Raw genomic sequence first — 15,207 nt, 5'->3', positions numbered from 1 at the left:
GTCCTGAAGGACTGACCCAAATAGGAACAAAGGACCCTCCCGGGGGACGGCGCCACGGTTTGCAGCGCACGGAATTCCGGCGGCCGGCCGGCCTGCGGTTCCCAATTACCAGATTAGAGATAAGGGCCTGGAAGTCCCTGGGGCTCGACCCCTCCCGCCGCCACTCAGAGCCCACGTGCCCCTTGTGCACAAGACGGCGGCGCCCTCTGAAACTGCCGGCGCTGTGCTGCCGCGAAGCCCCCAGCGACCGACAGGAAGCGCGCGGCGTAGATGGGGCTTTATTAGCACATTCCGTGGCGAGCGGCAGCCGCGGGGTCACCGCGAGGAGAGGGTTCTGGGGGTTCCGACCAGCAACTTGGCGCGGGCGCCGGGGGCAACCCACTTCCAGCGGCTGAGGGCGGAGGAACTTCAAAACTTCCGCTGAGTGGGAGCCTCCGCAATCCCCGCACCCACCGGAAGGGAACGCGGCTCCGGTCAGGACTCCTCCTTCCGACGCGGGGAGGCCGGATCCTCTGCAGAGGCCCGGGGAGGCGACTTCCGCCCACACCCAAGATGGCCGCCGGGCGGCGCGCTGGGGCGCTTCCGCGTGGGAAAGAAGGTCACTGGGAGGGGGCGGAGCCTCCTCTCCCCGAGTTCCGGTCCCACCAGGACTGGAAAAAGCGCGTCCAGCTGGACTTTTGCCGCATCTGCGTTGCCGTGCCAGCGCTCTTCGGGCGAGGGAGACCCTTCGGTGGGAAGACGGAAGGGTTAGATGAGTTAGCAGGCCCGCCACTCCGGAAGCCCATCTCTGAGAGACAACGGCCCCAGCATGCCCCGTTCCGAGGGGTCTCCTGACCACTTTCCTAAGCAGGAGAGATCACTGGTTTGGGCCCTTAGGGGCGGGCGGTTAGATCCTGACGCTCCGTGTTGGGGGCGGGGTCTAGAGAGGACCGGAGGACCCTGTGTGTTAGCGTGAGAGCCGGAGGTCTACCACCGGGAAGATGGGACCGCAGCCCGAGAATTAAAGAAGGGGTCCGAGGGGTGCTCTCCCTCCACGGAGCACTCCTGTGCCATTCCCCCACAGGCACGTATTCCCTAAACTCAGGGACCCCACGGGACTTGCAACCAGGGGAGCAATGGGCAGCGGCAGCTCCGGGGCTAACCCCCTGAACCTGTCTCCAAGGCCCCCTTTCTCTGACTCCCCAATGAGCTAAAGCAGCCCAGCCTGGGCTCTCCTGTTGCTGCTTCTACGCCCTTCCTTGTTTCACTATCCTAAGTATGTTTTTGCTGTGATTGGTACATTCTTGCTTGCTTTACTTAAAAAAAAAAAAAAAAAGACCAAAGTTGAAGGCAAAGAATCCGGACACCTGGAAGGGGTCGGCTGGGAACACAGATGCCCATGGGCTTTGCGTTCCACGGATTTGTGGCCCCAGATCTCGGCCTTCTGGAGCGGGGTCTGGACTACAAATCCCGGCACGCTCTGGGATTCGAAAAGGGACCGGTCCTGAGACTGCAGGTCCCGGCATGCCCCGGGAGCCCGAGGGGAGGGGGCCCGGAAGTCCAAGTCCCGGTGTGCACCGGCAGTGGTCCTCCCCTTCGTCGCGCCGCGCTCACCTTAAAGGAGCCCTGGAACTCGTCGCTCATCCTGCGGAGCTCGCGGCCGTAGCGCTGTGCTGCCCAGAGGTTTGGGGGCGCTGAACGCGAGCGGCCGCGGAAGGGGCTGGGCTCCCCCTCCTCGGTGTCGTCATCCTCCTCGGTCCCCGTGGGGTACGAGCTGTGGCGACTCCGCGGCTCCACAGACCCAGCGCCTGCAGAGAGGGTCGACAGTGCGGGCTGGCGTGAACCGCAGCTCCTCTGCGCCCCAGCCTTTGCCCCTCTGGCCGCTGATGTACTTGTGTGCACAACCGCTCCAGCTCCCGCATGTAAATCGAGGGAAGCTCCTGGAGCTTTTGTGAAGATCTGAATTAACTTCTCATTAACCCCACAAATCGTAACTGAGCCCTCAGTGTATAAAAGGACCTTCCGCTGTGCCTGGCACAAAATCAGGGCATAAGAAATGGTAAGTTACAGTTATCCGTGCAAGGCCTATGGGTTGCTAGCTCTTTAATCATCGCCATCCTGCAGCAGAGCAGGCCAGTCCCCTGGATGAGGAGGTTCCCGGCCCGGCCGCAGCGCTGAACCCCAGCCCTGCAAGCCACCTGCCTGCTCATTGTTTCACTTCTGGGGTACGCCCTGCAGGAGACCCTGGAGAACCAGGGGCAGCGGCCATGTTTGTGCCTCCCACAGCTCCTGCGCTGGAGAAAATGTCCTGACCAGCGTGTTGACTTTTTTAGGTAATATTTATGGAGCACTTACTCTGTGCTCGGCCCTGGGCACGGCCTCATTACCCTCTTAACCATGTGGGGAGTGAGCACTAACTGCCCGTGTTCTAAGGATGAGACAAGCTGACAGGGTAAGGCGCGCCCAGGGCTGCAGCTGTGCAGCTCTGAGGCTGCAAGTGCCTAGACTCGAGGTTTGTTGGAATCCAAAGTCCAATGATTATCCTTTGGGCTTCACCTCTTTCCTTATCCACCCACCTTCACTCTCTGAACCTGTCTTCGCCTCCGTGTGGGGATCAACCCAGCCCTTACTCCCAGTGACTGTGGAAAGGTCACAAAACAGAGCATGAAAGTGCTTTGTGAACTGAAAGTGCCTGACGGGTCATTATTCTACTGAGTTGGGAGTTTGACTTGTGTACTGTGTGCCACCCCCCAGCTTCTGCCAACCCCACCCATATCCACATCAACAAAGACCTAGAACTACTCCCAGGCGCAAACACCCAGACCCAAGCATAGCGTGGAAGGCGGGTCTGGAACAAGTGCCAAAGCTGCTCGGCATGCGTGGCAGGGCCGGCTGTCAGGGAAGGCATTTTGAAGGAAGCAAGATTCAGGTCAGGTTTTGAAGCCAGGGGGTAACAGTGTCTTCTTCTCCCTCCAGAAGACCTTCAGCAGGGCCCTCCGGCCAGCTGCAGGGGCTGCAGGGCCTCCAAGGGTCCCAGCCCCAGATACATGGCTGAGAAACCCAACAAGGGAACAGAGGGCTGGGTCCAGAAAGGCTTAGGCCAAGAGGGTGTGGTCAGAGCGCCTGGCTGTTCAGGGCTTCACCAAAGCCCAGGCCGAGGTCAGGAAGAGACCCCCACAAAGCCCTTGAGGATGGACGTGGCAGTGGGGAACAGACAGCTAAATCAGGAGTGGGCGGGGATAGGGACCAGAGGAGCCGGGAATACGGAGACCCCTGACAGGGTCAGGCCCGTCTGCAGGTCACTTCCCAGTTCTGTGGGAGGTGGGGCCCACCTCAACCGTATTTCCTGCTTTCATAGCCTGAAGCCTCCTGCCTTCCCAGTGAGGTGGATGCCTAGTGCTCCCTATTTTAGACGAAGACTATGGCACCCGGAGCCTAGGAACTTGTCTGAAGCCACACAGTCGGCCACGTAAGGGCTCGGGAAATGCCAGCTATTACTCTCCTTTCCCAGCTCTAAGAACCCAACGGCCACCACACTTGACAGACGCAGGGCCCTGGAGAAGGGAGGGGTGTGATCTGCAGAGGGACACTCTGGGCACTGCCTCCTCATCAGGAACCACAAGCCGGACACGTGTGTCACTGAAGAGCTTCACGTGCATTCCTTCATCATGTCCTCAGCCTCGCAGGGAAGTTACTGTCCCCATTTGGCAGGGGAGAAAACTAAGGCACAGAGAGTAATCTGCCCGAGGTCGCTCAGCCAGTAGGTAGCAGAGCAGAAATCTAAACCTGAGTCTGCCTCCAGGGCCTGTACCCCTCATTCTCATGCCTCAGGCGCCCCCTTGGGGGCCCAGGTTGGAGAATGCACCCTGGCTTTCTGCTGATGTCAGCTTCAGCTGGAGGCTAGCCTCTGGGGTGGAGGGTTTCCACCAAAGCAGTGGATTTAGCAGTGCAAACTCCCCACTGTCAAAGTGACACATTTGTGTCAACTGGAATTTTAAAAGTGTCCTATTTACTAGATAAAACCTAGGAGACTTTTGTGAACCTGTGGGGAGGGAACATGCCATCTGAACCATCGCACCTCAACCAGCAGTCACCCCTGCACACTGCTGGGCAGGCAGAGGTGGCCTCTCCCCACTTCAGGAAGGTAAGGAAGAGGGAGGGGGCGTGGCTTCTCTGGGTGGGAGCGTGGGTGGGTGCCTAGACCTGCCCACTCATACCACCCTCCCAGGTGAGCCTGGGGCTGGAGTGGGGCAGTGGGAGGAGTCTATGGCTGGAGATACCCCACACGCCAGCAAAGCTTTAAGCTCTTTACCCCCATCGGGCTTCCAGGTAAGTGGATGGGACTGAACACGTCCCTGGTCAGGCTTCGGCGAGCATCCTTGCAGACTTAACTAAACAGTAGCCTGCAGTGTGAGGCAGTGAAGCTTTGCCATTAGCAGGGCTCTCCCACTGCCTGCCCCCAGCAGGCAGAGCAGCACGCAGCCCGTGTAGCTTCTAGCACCTGCAGGCTCAGGCCCAGACTCCCTGTTACCCTAAAGCCATTTGGGGACCAAAGCCCCTTACTGGCCTGCAAAGAACATATACCCCCATCTTGCTCAGAGCAGACGAAAGCAGAAAGCGGGGGCTGGCAAATGTCTTCTGTAACGTCAGAGAGTAAATATTCGGGTGTTGTGTAGGGACATGGAAGCGAATTTTGTATCATTTTCATGTTATGAAACGTTCTTGGACCTGTTGTCAACTATTTAAAATTCAAAAAAACATTCTTAGCTCATGGTCTCTACAAAAAGAGGGATTTAGCCTGTGACTATGGTTTGCCAATCCCTGCTCTAAACCCAACTATGTCTGTCCTCTGCCTGAAACCTTCAATGGCTCCCTATTGCTTATGAGATAAAGTTCAAACTCTGGAATGGCTTTTAAGCCCTTACATTCTGGTTCTAACCAATACTTCACTTGTTTGCCACCAGGGGGTATTGGTTATTCATGTCTTCCTCTCTGCTTAATGAATGGCAACCCCCAGGTCTGCTCAGAGCCTGGGCCAACTCCTAGTAACAATCATGATGACCACAATAATAGTAAGAAGAGCATACACTCCTCTGTGCCAGGCACTGCTTCAAAACCCTTTTCCTGTATTAACTCATTACAACCCAATGAGGTGGGACGGTTCTATTCCCATTTAACAGATAAGGAAACTGAGGCAGAGTAAGTTAACTGACCTGTTCAAGCTCTACCTGCTAATAAAGAGTAAAGACAGGTTTCAACCCTGCAGGCTGGCCCTGGTGCCTAGGGCTGAGCTTTTTCTCCCACTGGGTGTCCGTCCCTCTCCACCATCCATCACCCACAGCTCCCCATGCACCAGCCCCTGCCAGGCACTGGGCTATGTGCTGGGCTGGCACAACACAGAGGGTGGCTGCAGTCCATGTCCCCGGGGACACTTACGGTCCAGCGGGGGCCAGGGGCAGGGAGTATGAGGAGGGAAGGGACCCTGCCCATCTAGAGGAAGGCAGTGGCTCTGCTGGGCCACTGGCACTTAGGAATCTTTTATGGAAAAATCACTTGCTTTTTAGACATTGAAAAGGTTTAAGAAATCTGCCGACCAGTGTGGCTTGGTGGTTGAGCATCAACCTATGAGCCAGGAGGTCATGGTTCGATACCTGATCAGGGCACATGCCCAGGTTGCAGGATCGATCCCCAGTAGGGGGCGTGCAGGAGGCAGCCAATCCAGGATTCTCTTATTGATGTTTCTCTCTCCCTCTCCCTGCCTCTCTCTGACTGAAATCAATAAAAACATACATTTTTTCAAGTGTAAGAAATCCTGTGTGGTGTCTGTTTTCTCCCCACAGCCCTCCTCGTGGCATCGCCTCGGCTCCTTATTGCTGCCTCAGACCGTCCCCACGCCCTCCTCCCTAAATCTGGTTTCTCAGGATGTGCCAGCCCTCCTCCCCGTGCCTCGGGCACCCCCAGCCCCAGGCCACACCCCTCCTTGTGCAGGAGGTTGCTCCAGCTCCCTCCCTCTCTCCTTTGCCACTCCATTCCTAGAACAGACGTGGTCCTTCCCACCTCCTGGCCTTTCCTTTCCTTGGCTTCCTTCACCCCTCCTCACTCTCCTCCCCCCGGGCAGAACCTAAACGATTTAAAAACATAAAAACCATTCTCAGCTCATGTTCTGTACAAAGAGCGGGATTTAGCCTGTGACTGGTTTGCCAACCCCTGGTCACCATCCATAACTCCGTCCCAAGCCGGCCACAGGCTCACCACCACCTCCCACAGGCCCTGGCGATGCCCGGGACGCCTGAATCCGATCACTTGGCTCTGCTCAAAGCCCTCCCTGTCCTCACGCAAAGGGAAAGTCAAAGCCCTTACACTGCCTTCCAGGCTCTGCCCGCTCCTCTCCCCGTCCTTTAATTCCCCTCTCCACCCCCGGCCCTCACTCCTGGCCCTCACTCCCGGCCCCCCCCCCCTCCCCTCCTTTAATTCCCGCCTCTCCACCCCTGGCCCTCACTCCTCCCCTCAGCCACACTGGCCTCAGGGCCTTTGCCCAACCCATCCCTTCCAGATCTCTCCACTGGTGGCCGCAGGGCTCAAGCCTTCATCCCTCCCAGTCTTTGCTCAGACGGTGCTCCTCCCCAAGGCAGACGCTGGCCACCTCAGTTCAGATCACTCCCCTGGCCCCAGTGCTCCTGATCTGGAGAAAGGGAAGACTCTGTCACTTACTTGTTTGTTTGTTTATGGCTTGTCTCCCCCACTGACTAGAATGTAAGAACCACCGGGGCAGGGACTGCTCTCTCTTCTGTTCACTGGTGTCCCCGGCAGCTGGGGCCGCACAGGGCACAGGTTAAATACCCGATACAGAGGAGGAGCGGCCAGGTGTGAGTGGAAAGCTGTTGGGAGCAGAAATACAGCAAGTGCGAGGATCTGGACGTTAAAGTGTGTCTGACAGCGTGAGCCCGTGGGCTGCGGAGGAGCCTTCCTGCCCCTGGAAGTGGGGGGCGGGTCATTTAGGCTTCAGCAGGCCAGGGGCCTGTGCTTCTTTTTTTTTTTTTTTTTTTTTTTAAATATATTTTATTGACTTTTTACAGAGAGGAAGGGAGTGGGATAGAGAGTCAGAAACATAGATGAGAGAGAAACACCGATCAGCTGCCTCCTGCACACCCCCCACTGGGAATGTGCCCGCAACCAAGGTACATGCCCTTGACCGGAATCGAACCTGGGACCCTTGAGTCCGCAGGCCGACGCTCTATCCAGTGAGCCAAACCGGTTAGGGCCTGTGCTTCTTTTTTAAAGTTTTTTATATTGACTTTTTTTTTTATATTGACTTTTTAGAGCGAAGAAGGGAGGGAGAAAGAGAGAGAAATATCAATTGGATATTTGTGAGAAACATCGATTGGACAGCACGTGCCCTAGACGACTGGGGATCGAACCCCGCCACCTTTTATTTTATTATTTTTTAAATATATATTTTTATTGATTTCATAGAGGAAGGGAGAGAGATAGAAACATCAATGATGAGAAAGAATCATTGATTGGCTGCCTCCTGCATGCCCCCTACTGGGGATCGAGCTGGCAACCTCAACACATGCCCTTGACTGGAATCGAACCCGGGACCCTTCAGTCTGCAGGCCGACTCTCTATCCACTGAGCCAAACCAGCTAGGGCCCCCGCCACCTTTTAGTGCACCAGACAACACTCTGATCATCTGGGCCACAGCAGCCAGGGCTGGGGGAGAGGGGGGGGTAGTTTTTGTTTCAAAAGATCTCTGTGGTTTTCCTGAGGTGCCAAGGCCTGTGCCAGGCCCTGGAGAGTGGAGACAGAAATGGTCACTGCCCTCCAGTGCCCATCCTTCCACTGGGCCTATGCCTCTCTTCCCCGCCACCCACCTCACACACACACACAGACTAGCTGCCTGGGAGGGCTGTCTGCCTCTAATGGTTACTAGCCTTTGGCAATCAGCAAAGATAGCCCTGGTGTGGGTGTGAGCCACAAGCTGAGAAAGAACAGACCTGGAGGCTTAACCCTGCTTTACCCCAAGGGAACCAGCAAACGAGTGTGACCTTAGGCAAGTCACTTCCCCTTTCTGGTTCACTGCCTGACCCTCAGTGATTTGCTGTGGTCCTCCCCTAACCGCCACATTCTTTGAGCATTTCCCAAGCACCAGCACTATAATTACTCTCCTCATCACCCCAACAGCCCTACAATGGTGGGGATTCATTGCTCTGTCTTACAGAAGAGGAAAGCTGAGGTCCAGAGAGGTTGGGGACTTACCCAAAGCCACCCAGTGAGTGTGGACGAGGCTGAGGCACAGGGAGCTACTGGGCTGGGAGCAAAGTGGACAGGCAGGTAGGTGGTTGTGTGTGTGTGTGTGGGGGGGGGGGGTGCCTACCGTCATGGTGGCTGCTGCCGGCCGGCTGGCCCTGCTGGTGACCAGCTCCTCCCAGGAGACCCGGGACCGTACTCCAGTGCTTGTTGAGGCCTGGGGGCTGGTCCCCTGTGGGGCTGGGGCCCAGGCCCCTATCTGCAGGGCTGGAGTCTTCCTGCTCACTGTGCTCAAACTCTGGGATCTGGAACATGCTCTGGGCTGTAGGGGCGAGAAGGCAGGTAGTTATGGCCCAGCTGGGGAAACGGTCGCTGGCGGGGGCGGGGGAGCAGGCGCCCCTGTTCCCTCTTCCACCTTGGAACCCCGGGCCCGCCCTGCCTCCCCGGCCCCAGTCTGTCCCCTGAGTCCGGCCGGGCAAGCTCAGCCCGTCCACCCAGGACCTCCATCTCCTTCCGGAACCTTGGTGCTGCGGAGCCCCAGGCCCCCGCCCAGGCTTCGGCGGCACGCAAGACTCACCCCAAGCCCGATCTCCAGGCCCCGGACCCGAGCCTGCGCCTCCCTCTAGCCCGGAGGGAGCCCGGCTCTAGTTGCCTGGGCGACGGGAACTGTCACCGACGAGAGCCAATCGGTTATGGAAATGTCACCAGGGCCGGCCAGGAGGCGGGGCACTGTCGGCCCGGCCCGGCCCCGGCCCCGCCCCCGGCCCCGCCTGCCTCCCTTCCTGGTCCCGGAGGGCTCTTCTCCCGACTTCCTTGTACCTGGGGCGGGTGTGGGGGCAGATGAGGGGGCCTGGGGGCCTGGCTTCTGTGGACAAGTCCTCCAGCCCCTCGGGCCGCAGTTCCCGCCCCGTAACATGGGGGTGGTGACACCGCCCTCCGGGGCCCGGGCGCTCGGTAAACCGAGCGCTGAATGCAGCGGGGACGGCACGTAGCAAAGCCCAGTCGGCGTTCGGCCGCAGGACGCCGGGCTGCTGCTGTCACGGCTCTGCCTGGGTGACTGGGTCCCTCCTCCGCACTGTGGGGGCCCCCACCGCACGCAGCAGGGCCCCCTCCCGCCATCTGGGGAGCCTCGAGATAAGCGGGGAGCCTCCCCTGGCGGGATGACGGCCTCGGCGCGGGGGGAGGGATAAGGGCCCCCGTGAGGGCGGCTCGGGGGGACTTTGCGCCCGGCAGGCGGCGGACCAGGTGAGCGGGACCGCGCCCGGCGAGGGCGGAGGACGGGCGCCCCCCTCTTCCCCCCGTCCCCGGGGCGGCGGGGCTCTGTGGGCTCAGTCCCCGAGGGCGGGGCCCGAGAGCCATCTTGGCTGTGGGCGGAAGTTTTCTTCCGAGACCGGGCGAGGGGAAGTCGCGGCCGCCCTCGGCCCCGCGGCGCCGTCCCGGTTGGGGAATGGGGGAGAGGAGCGTGGGAACCGGCGGCCCCGGCTCCGGGCACGGCCCAGCGGGCGCCGGCCGAACGCGGGCCGCCCCAGCACCGCGGCCGCTCGGCACCCCCGGCACCCGCCGGCGGCGTAGCTCGCGCCCATTCTCGAACCACTGCGCGCCGGGCGGGGTTGCGGGGCCGCGGGGAGACCCTGCGCCGTTTGCGTAGCGCACGGCGCCCGCGCAGGCGCAGGAGGGGGCGGAGCCGCCGGAGCCGGGGAGCCGGAGCCCGGGTCCCAGCGGCCGGAGCTGGCTCCCCCAGAGGCGGACTGAGAGCCCGGCGCCGGCCTCCCCCGCCCCCCGCGGCTGGAGAGTGGACGCAGCGGGGTGGCTCGGGGCCAGCGTCCGGAATCCCGGGGCCTAAAGGCAGATCCCCCACCCCGCCCCGTCCGGATCATTGGAGGGGAGAGAGCCCGCAGTTTGGGGAGGGGGAGAGCCGGGGAGGAGCGCCCCACGCCGCGGCCGCTGCCCAAAGCCCGCGGGCATCGGCGGCTCTCCCCCTCCTGCCGGGACGACTGGAGCGACGAAGGCCAAGGACCCTTCTCCTTCAGCCTCCGCGCCCCCCAGCTCCTGGCTCTGGGACTGGCCCACGGAGGCGACACTCCCCACCCCCACCCTCAGCCCCGGAGAGGAGAGACTGTCCTTCCCCGCTCCCGGGTGCAGGGCCCGGGCCCTGGCCCCAGGCTGCGAGTGCCCCTCTGGCTCAGGGAAGGGCCTGGCCAGCCACAACTTCTTTGCTCCCACACTCCCCCCTCTCGGCCTCTGCACCCTGCCGCTCCCACCCCTGCATATTCATTTGTATCTCCCTGGCCCCCGGCCAGCCCCTCCGTCTCTGTCTCCGGATTCAGGCCTCCCTCCCTGACATGGAGAGTAACCTGTCTGGCCTGGTGCCCGCTGCCGGTCTGGTGCCTGCGCTGCCACCGGCCGTGACCCTGGGGCTGACTGCGGCCTACACCACCCTGTACGCCCTGCTCTTCTTCTCCGTGTATGCCCAGCTCTGGCTGGTGCTCCTGTACGGGCACAAGCGTCTCAGCTACCAGACGGTGTTCCTGGCACTCTGTCTGCTCTGGGCTGCCTTGCGCACCACCCTCTTCTCCTTCTACTTCCGAGACACCCCCCGAGCCAACCGCCTGGGGCCCCTGCCCTTTTGGCTTCTCTACTGCTGCCCCGTCTGCCTGCAGTTCTTCACACTGACGCTGATGAACCTCTACTTTGCCCAGGTAACCGCGGTAACTGGGTGGGGATGGGCTGCGGAGTGGCAAACCTCAAGGCCCCAGAGGAATAATGGGCATCTCTGCTCCCAGGTGGTGTTCAAAGCCAAGGCGAAACGTCGGCCGGAGATGAGCCGAGGCTTGTAAGTACTCGGGCCACACTGGGCTCAGGCCCTGGTGGGCTTAGCCCCAGGCCGGGAGCAGCCTGGTGTCTGTCCCTCCCCCAATGGCAGGGCTAAGGTGAGGACAGCCCGGGGGATGTTTGTGAAAGCTTGGGAAAGTGAAGCGCCTGGCACAGGAGGCCGGGCAGAGGTGGTGCATGTGTGAAGGGCAACAGTAATAGAAGCAGTTGGGAGACGGTACCAGTGTCGCCCATGACAGAGGAAGAGCTGGAGGCGCCAGCCCCCGGAAGCGCCAAAGCCAAACCACTTCTGGGTGACCTTGGGTGGCGATGCTCCTGTCCTTGGTACCACATCTTGCAGTTCAGTAAAAGCTTTCACAAACATCTTTAGTTTTACAACTTACTGTGAGGCTGCTTGAGGGATGAAGAAACTGAGGCCCAGAGAGGTAAAGCCACATGTTCAAGGGCATAGATGTGGCTGGAAGCAGAGCCAGGGCTGAAGCCCAGATTCCTGACACCCAATCCAGTGCTCCGTCCACCGTACTACCGCTGTCAGTCACCTTCTGACCTCCTTGGGCCTCAGTTTCCCCGTCTGTAAAGCTGGAGGAGCAGGGCGCAGACTGGATGGCCTGAGGTTCTGATGGACACCGTGGTCTCCTGGGGGAGGTTGGGTGGTAGGTGAGCGCCAAGGGCCGAAGTCCGGGGCTGACTGTGCCGTGGGCTGCAGGCTGGCTGTCCGAGGGGCCTTCGTGGGGGCCTCGCTGCTCTTTCTGCTGGTGAATGTGCTGTGTGCGGTGCTGTCCCGCCGGCGCCGGGCACAGCCCTGGGCCCTCCTGCTGGTGCGTGTCCTGGTGAGCGACTCCCTGTTTGTTATCTGCGCCCTCTCTCTTGCCGCCTGCCTCTGCCTTGTTGCCCGGCGGGCACCCTCCACCAGCATCTACCTGGAGGCCAAGGTAGGGTCACAACCCTGATGCCTGGTGTCCTTTGGGGTCTTTGGGCATCATTCTTCGGGCGGAGGGGAAGCTGGAGCCTCCCCTCTCTGAGGGTCCCCTGTTGTCATCTGTTTCAGGGGACCAGTGTGTGCCAGGCAGCTGCGATGGGCGGTGCCATGGTCCTGCTCTATGCCAGTCGGGCCTGCTACAACCTGGCGGCCCTGGCCTTGGCTCCCCGGAGCCGGCTGGATGCCTTCGATTATGACTGGTACAATGTCTCTGATCAGGTGGGCACTTGGTATGTCTGCTGCCTCCTTAGTAGCCGTGGCTCCTGGCCCTGTCCAGGTGCCCCACTGGCACAGTTGCAGACTGGCTAAGCTGCTGGCTGTCCCACAGGCGGACCTGGTGAATGACCTGGGGAACAAAGGCTACCTGGTGTTCGGCCTCATCCTCTTTGTGTGGGAGCTGCTGCCCACTACCCTGCTGGTGGGCTTCTTCCGGGTGCACCGGCCTCCACAGGACCTGGTGAGAGCCAGTGTAGAGGGGTGGCCCTGGGCCGGGCCCGGGGTGGCTGTGGGAAGCCAGTGGGGGCTAGGAGAGAGCTCAGTGGCGGCTCCCTCCCCCAGAGCACCAGCCGCATCCTCAATGGGCAGGTCTTTGGCTCCCGTTCCTACTTCTTCGATCGGGCCGGGCACTGCGAGGACGAGAGCTGCTCCTGGGAGCACAGCCGGGGCGAGAGCACCAGGTAGGAGCCTCCGCCCCACCTCAAGCCCCCTGAGCTCCTGGCCGGCTCCATGGAGCCCTGGGGGCCTAGAGCCAGGTCTTGTCATCCAGCCCAGCCCCTGCCATGGCCTTTGTTTCTGTCTGTACTAGGTGGGGGCCCCTCTGGCTTCCCCCTCCTGCCCCGAGGATGCAGTTGCCTACAGTGTGCAGTGCTCAAGCCCTGGGCCCTGGAATGTCTGGGCTACCGGGCTCTGTCCTAAGCCTCTCTCCCTCCCCCAACTCTTGTGCCTGTTGCCCGGTCCCTGCCTTGTAACCGACCCTGTTTCTCTGTCTGCAGCATGTCAGGCAGCCTAGGCTCTGGCAGCTGGTACGGCGCCATCGGGCGGGAGCCAGGCTGGTACGGGGGCAGCCAGACTCGGACCACTCCTCTGCTCTTCTCCCAGGTGCTGGACCCAGGCAGCCACCACCACAGTCTCTACTCCACTCCACAGACGTGATCCCCTCCACCTGTCCCCAGAACACTCAGACCCCAGTCCCTCCTCCCCAGGCCCCTGTGCCAAGTTCATCTGCTGCTTCTTGCCCCGGATCCCAGGGGCTGTGGCCACCTCCTCCCTGGCCAGCTCCTTGCTACTTCTGTTGTAGTGAGTCTGTGCTGATGGGGGCACGGCCCTGCCTGCCGGATGCGCACGGCACCCTGGCATGACCTGCCGCCTCCACGTCTGTGCTGGAGCCAGCTACCTCTCCTGTGTCTGCCACTCAATAAACAGTGTCTGTGCCCCATGGCTGTCCGTTATCTGTGCTCCTCAAACCTTGTCTGCTTGGCTGAAGGCTGATCAGACACTGGCCCTTGAAGGGGGCTGCTGGACAGCCGGGCAGGGGCCAGTTACCAGGCTGGAGGGCAGGGAGCGGGAGGAGCCTGCAGTCTGAGACAGGAGACCAGGAGCCATGCCTTACTCCAGTCACCTCTCTACTCGAATAGTTTCTACTCTTTCCTCAAGACCTGCTTCAAATGTCACTTTTCGTTAGAAGCCTCCCCTCTGGGTCAGGGAGCCGTGTCCCCGGTGGGTCCCGTGGCGCTGGGGTTATGGGTTATTATGCCTCTCATCCCCGAGTGGGTGGGATCTCTGGAGACCCTGCTCCCCTGTCATCACATCCAACCTGGCCCTCAGCTCAGGGCCTAGTCCAGGGCCTGTGGAGGAAGAGTTGGCGCCCATTTCCCTGCCAGATGTGGATTTGGCTGGTAGCATGGGCTGCCCCCACACAGTCTACCTGGTAGTCCTGGGCCCCCTTCTTGGCCACCGCTAATAGCACAGCCGCTGCCCTCTGCTGCCCTCGCCCTGCAGGTTTGTCCCCGGCTGGGAGTTGCTTAGGGGAAGGTCTGTCCCCTGCGCACAGACCTGACTGTCCCAGCTCTTCCCAGTCCTGAAACCCGTCACTTGGGACCCTCCTGGACACCGGCCCCCGGGCCCTGGAGAGGGCACAGTCACTTTTCTTTGAACAAGAAGCTGCTGCCATTTGTTAGGGCCTTTCTTGTGTGTGCCAGGCTTACAACACTGACCTCCTTAATGCTCAGAATGGCGCCCCCAGGTGAGAATTAACATCCCTTTCCCACAGGCTCCCGAGCTTGGGAAGGCCTCCGGGGCCCCTACTGGTAGGGGGCAGCCTTAGCGCCCATGCTCCACCCGCCCACCCTGAGGGCTGAGCACCCCTCAGGGTCTTTGGAGAAATGGGGGTTGTGAAGTGGGTAAGAGCAGAGAGGAACCAAGTTCCAGGACATGCCACGGCCCTGGCAGTTCAAGCAGCGGGGGAGGGAGTGCTGGCACCAGTTTCATGCTGGGATGGGCATGGGGAGAGGACCAAGGGACGGGGATACAGGAGCAGGGGCAGGAGGTGCCCCCGTGTGACTTCCCAGAACTGGGCCCCACCACACGTGGCGCAACTCCAGGCTGCCTGAGTGGATCCCCGCCCTTGGTCTGGCAGGATCTCCTCCCTCTGTTGAACCCAGGGCCAGGCTGCCCGCAGGGCGGGGAGGAGAGGCCCTTCCCACCCTAGAGTGAGCCTGGAGGTTAGTGTGGCCTGTCCAGCGAGGTGAGCCGGCCGCTGGCCACACTGGCTGACCAGCGGGCAGGGCAGCACCAGGGCTCCGGTTTGACACTCCAGGCCGGACCCAGCGGCGTGCCTCTCGGCCCCATTGCCGCTCATCTCCGGGGAGCGGGCGGCCGCAGGTTAGGGGCCGGGGCGCCCGCGGCCCAGGCTCAGCCGCAGGGCGGCGCGGCACTGGAGGGGTTAAGCGCGGCAGGAGGGGGCTTCAGGCGGCGGGAGGGGGGGTCCCAGCCCCGGCGGCCGCCCGCTCGCCGCTGCCGCTGCCGCCGCGGGGTCGCAGCCTCCGTCGCCGCGGGGCCCACAGTGAGTGCGGGGCGGAGGGGCGCGGCAGGGAGTGCGGCCGGACTCCGCGCAGGGCGGCAGGGGCGTCCGCTGGGTGGGGCGCCGCCTCCCTTCCCCGCGTGGGCGC

At 61.4% G+C, this 15,207-nt stretch overlaps 2 protein-coding genes across 8 annotated transcripts; one reads left to right on the top strand and one right to left on the bottom strand.

Annotated features, from left to right (window-relative positions):
* Positions 1-264: 264 nt before the first annotated feature.
* On the bottom strand, positions 265-9,480 carry BAD (BCL2 associated agonist of cell death). 3 transcript variants are annotated; one of them, XM_059710270.1, is made up of 4 exons: positions 9,049-9,480; positions 8,357-8,551; positions 1,594-1,787; positions 265-725 (listed from the first exon to the last, which is right to left on the bottom strand). In XM_059710270.1, the coding sequence occupies exons 1-4, from the start codon at positions 9,143-9,145 to the stop codon at positions 600-602; spliced, it is 612 nt and encodes a 203-aa protein (XP_059566253.1). In that variant the 5' UTR covers positions 9,146-9,480; the 3' UTR covers positions 265-599. The 3 variants fall into 3 exon arrangements, with proteins under 3 accessions (XP_059566253.1, XP_059566254.1, XP_059566255.1); XM_059710271.1 differs by lacking the exon at positions 9,049-9,480 and adding an exon at positions 8,807-8,951; XM_059710272.1 differs by lacking the exon at positions 9,049-9,480 and adding an exon at positions 8,645-8,772.
* Positions 9,481-9,505: 25 nt separating this feature from the next.
* GPR137 (G protein-coupled receptor 137) lies at positions 9,506-13,543 on the top strand. Of its 5 annotated transcripts, XM_059710265.1 has the most exons (8): positions 9,506-10,928; positions 11,013-11,062; positions 11,768-11,993; positions 12,110-12,259; positions 12,369-12,497; positions 12,599-12,717; positions 13,033-13,139; positions 13,350-13,543. In XM_059710265.1, exons 1-8 carry the CDS (start codon positions 10,572-10,574, stop codon positions 13,526-13,528), a joined length of 1,317 nt encoding a protein of 438 aa, XP_059566248.1. In that variant the 5' UTR covers positions 9,506-10,571; the 3' UTR covers positions 13,529-13,543. The 5 variants fall into 5 exon arrangements, with proteins under 5 accessions (XP_059566248.1, XP_059566245.1, XP_059566247.1 ...); XM_059710262.1 differs by having other exon boundaries at positions 9,507-10,928; positions 12,626-12,717; positions 13,139-13,475; XM_059710264.1 differs by lacking the exon at positions 13,350-13,543 and having other exon boundaries at positions 9,511-10,928; positions 12,626-12,717; positions 13,033-13,334.
* Positions 13,544-15,207: the final 1,664 nt, after the last annotated feature.

This window comes from Myotis daubentonii, chromosome 9 (genome assembly GCF_963259705.1).
Source record: "Myotis daubentonii chromosome 9, mMyoDau2.1, whole genome shotgun sequence".
Lineage (NCBI taxonomy): Eukaryota > Metazoa > Chordata > Mammalia > Chiroptera > Vespertilionidae > Myotis > Myotis daubentonii.
This window is presented reverse-complemented; position numbering and strand designations above follow the sequence as displayed.

Coding starts and splice junctions, on each gene's coding strand:
- BAD (XM_059710270.1), bottom strand. CDS start 9,145: ATGTTACGGGGCGGGAACTGCGGCCCGAGGGGCTGGAGGACTTGTCCA. Junction 8,552..9,048: donor TGCCCCCACACCCGCCCCAG/GTACAAGGAAGT, acceptor TCGCCCCTACAG/CCCAGAGCATGTTCCAGATC. Junction 726..1,593: donor AGTTCCAGGGCTCCTTTAAG/GTGAGCGCGGCG, acceptor TTCCCACCGAAG/GGTCTCCCTCGCCCGAAGAG.
- GPR137 (XM_059710265.1), top strand. CDS start 10,572: ATGGAGAGTAACCTGTCTGGCCTGGTGCCCGCTGCCGGTCTGGTGCCT. Junction 11,994..12,109: donor GCATCTACCTGGAGGCCAAG/GTAGGGTCACAA, acceptor CATCTGTTTCAG/GGGACCAGTGTGTGCCAGGC. Junction 12,718..13,032: donor AGCCGGGGCGAGAGCACCAG/GTAGGAGCCTCC, acceptor CTCTGTCTGCAG/CATGTCAGGCAGCCTAGGCT.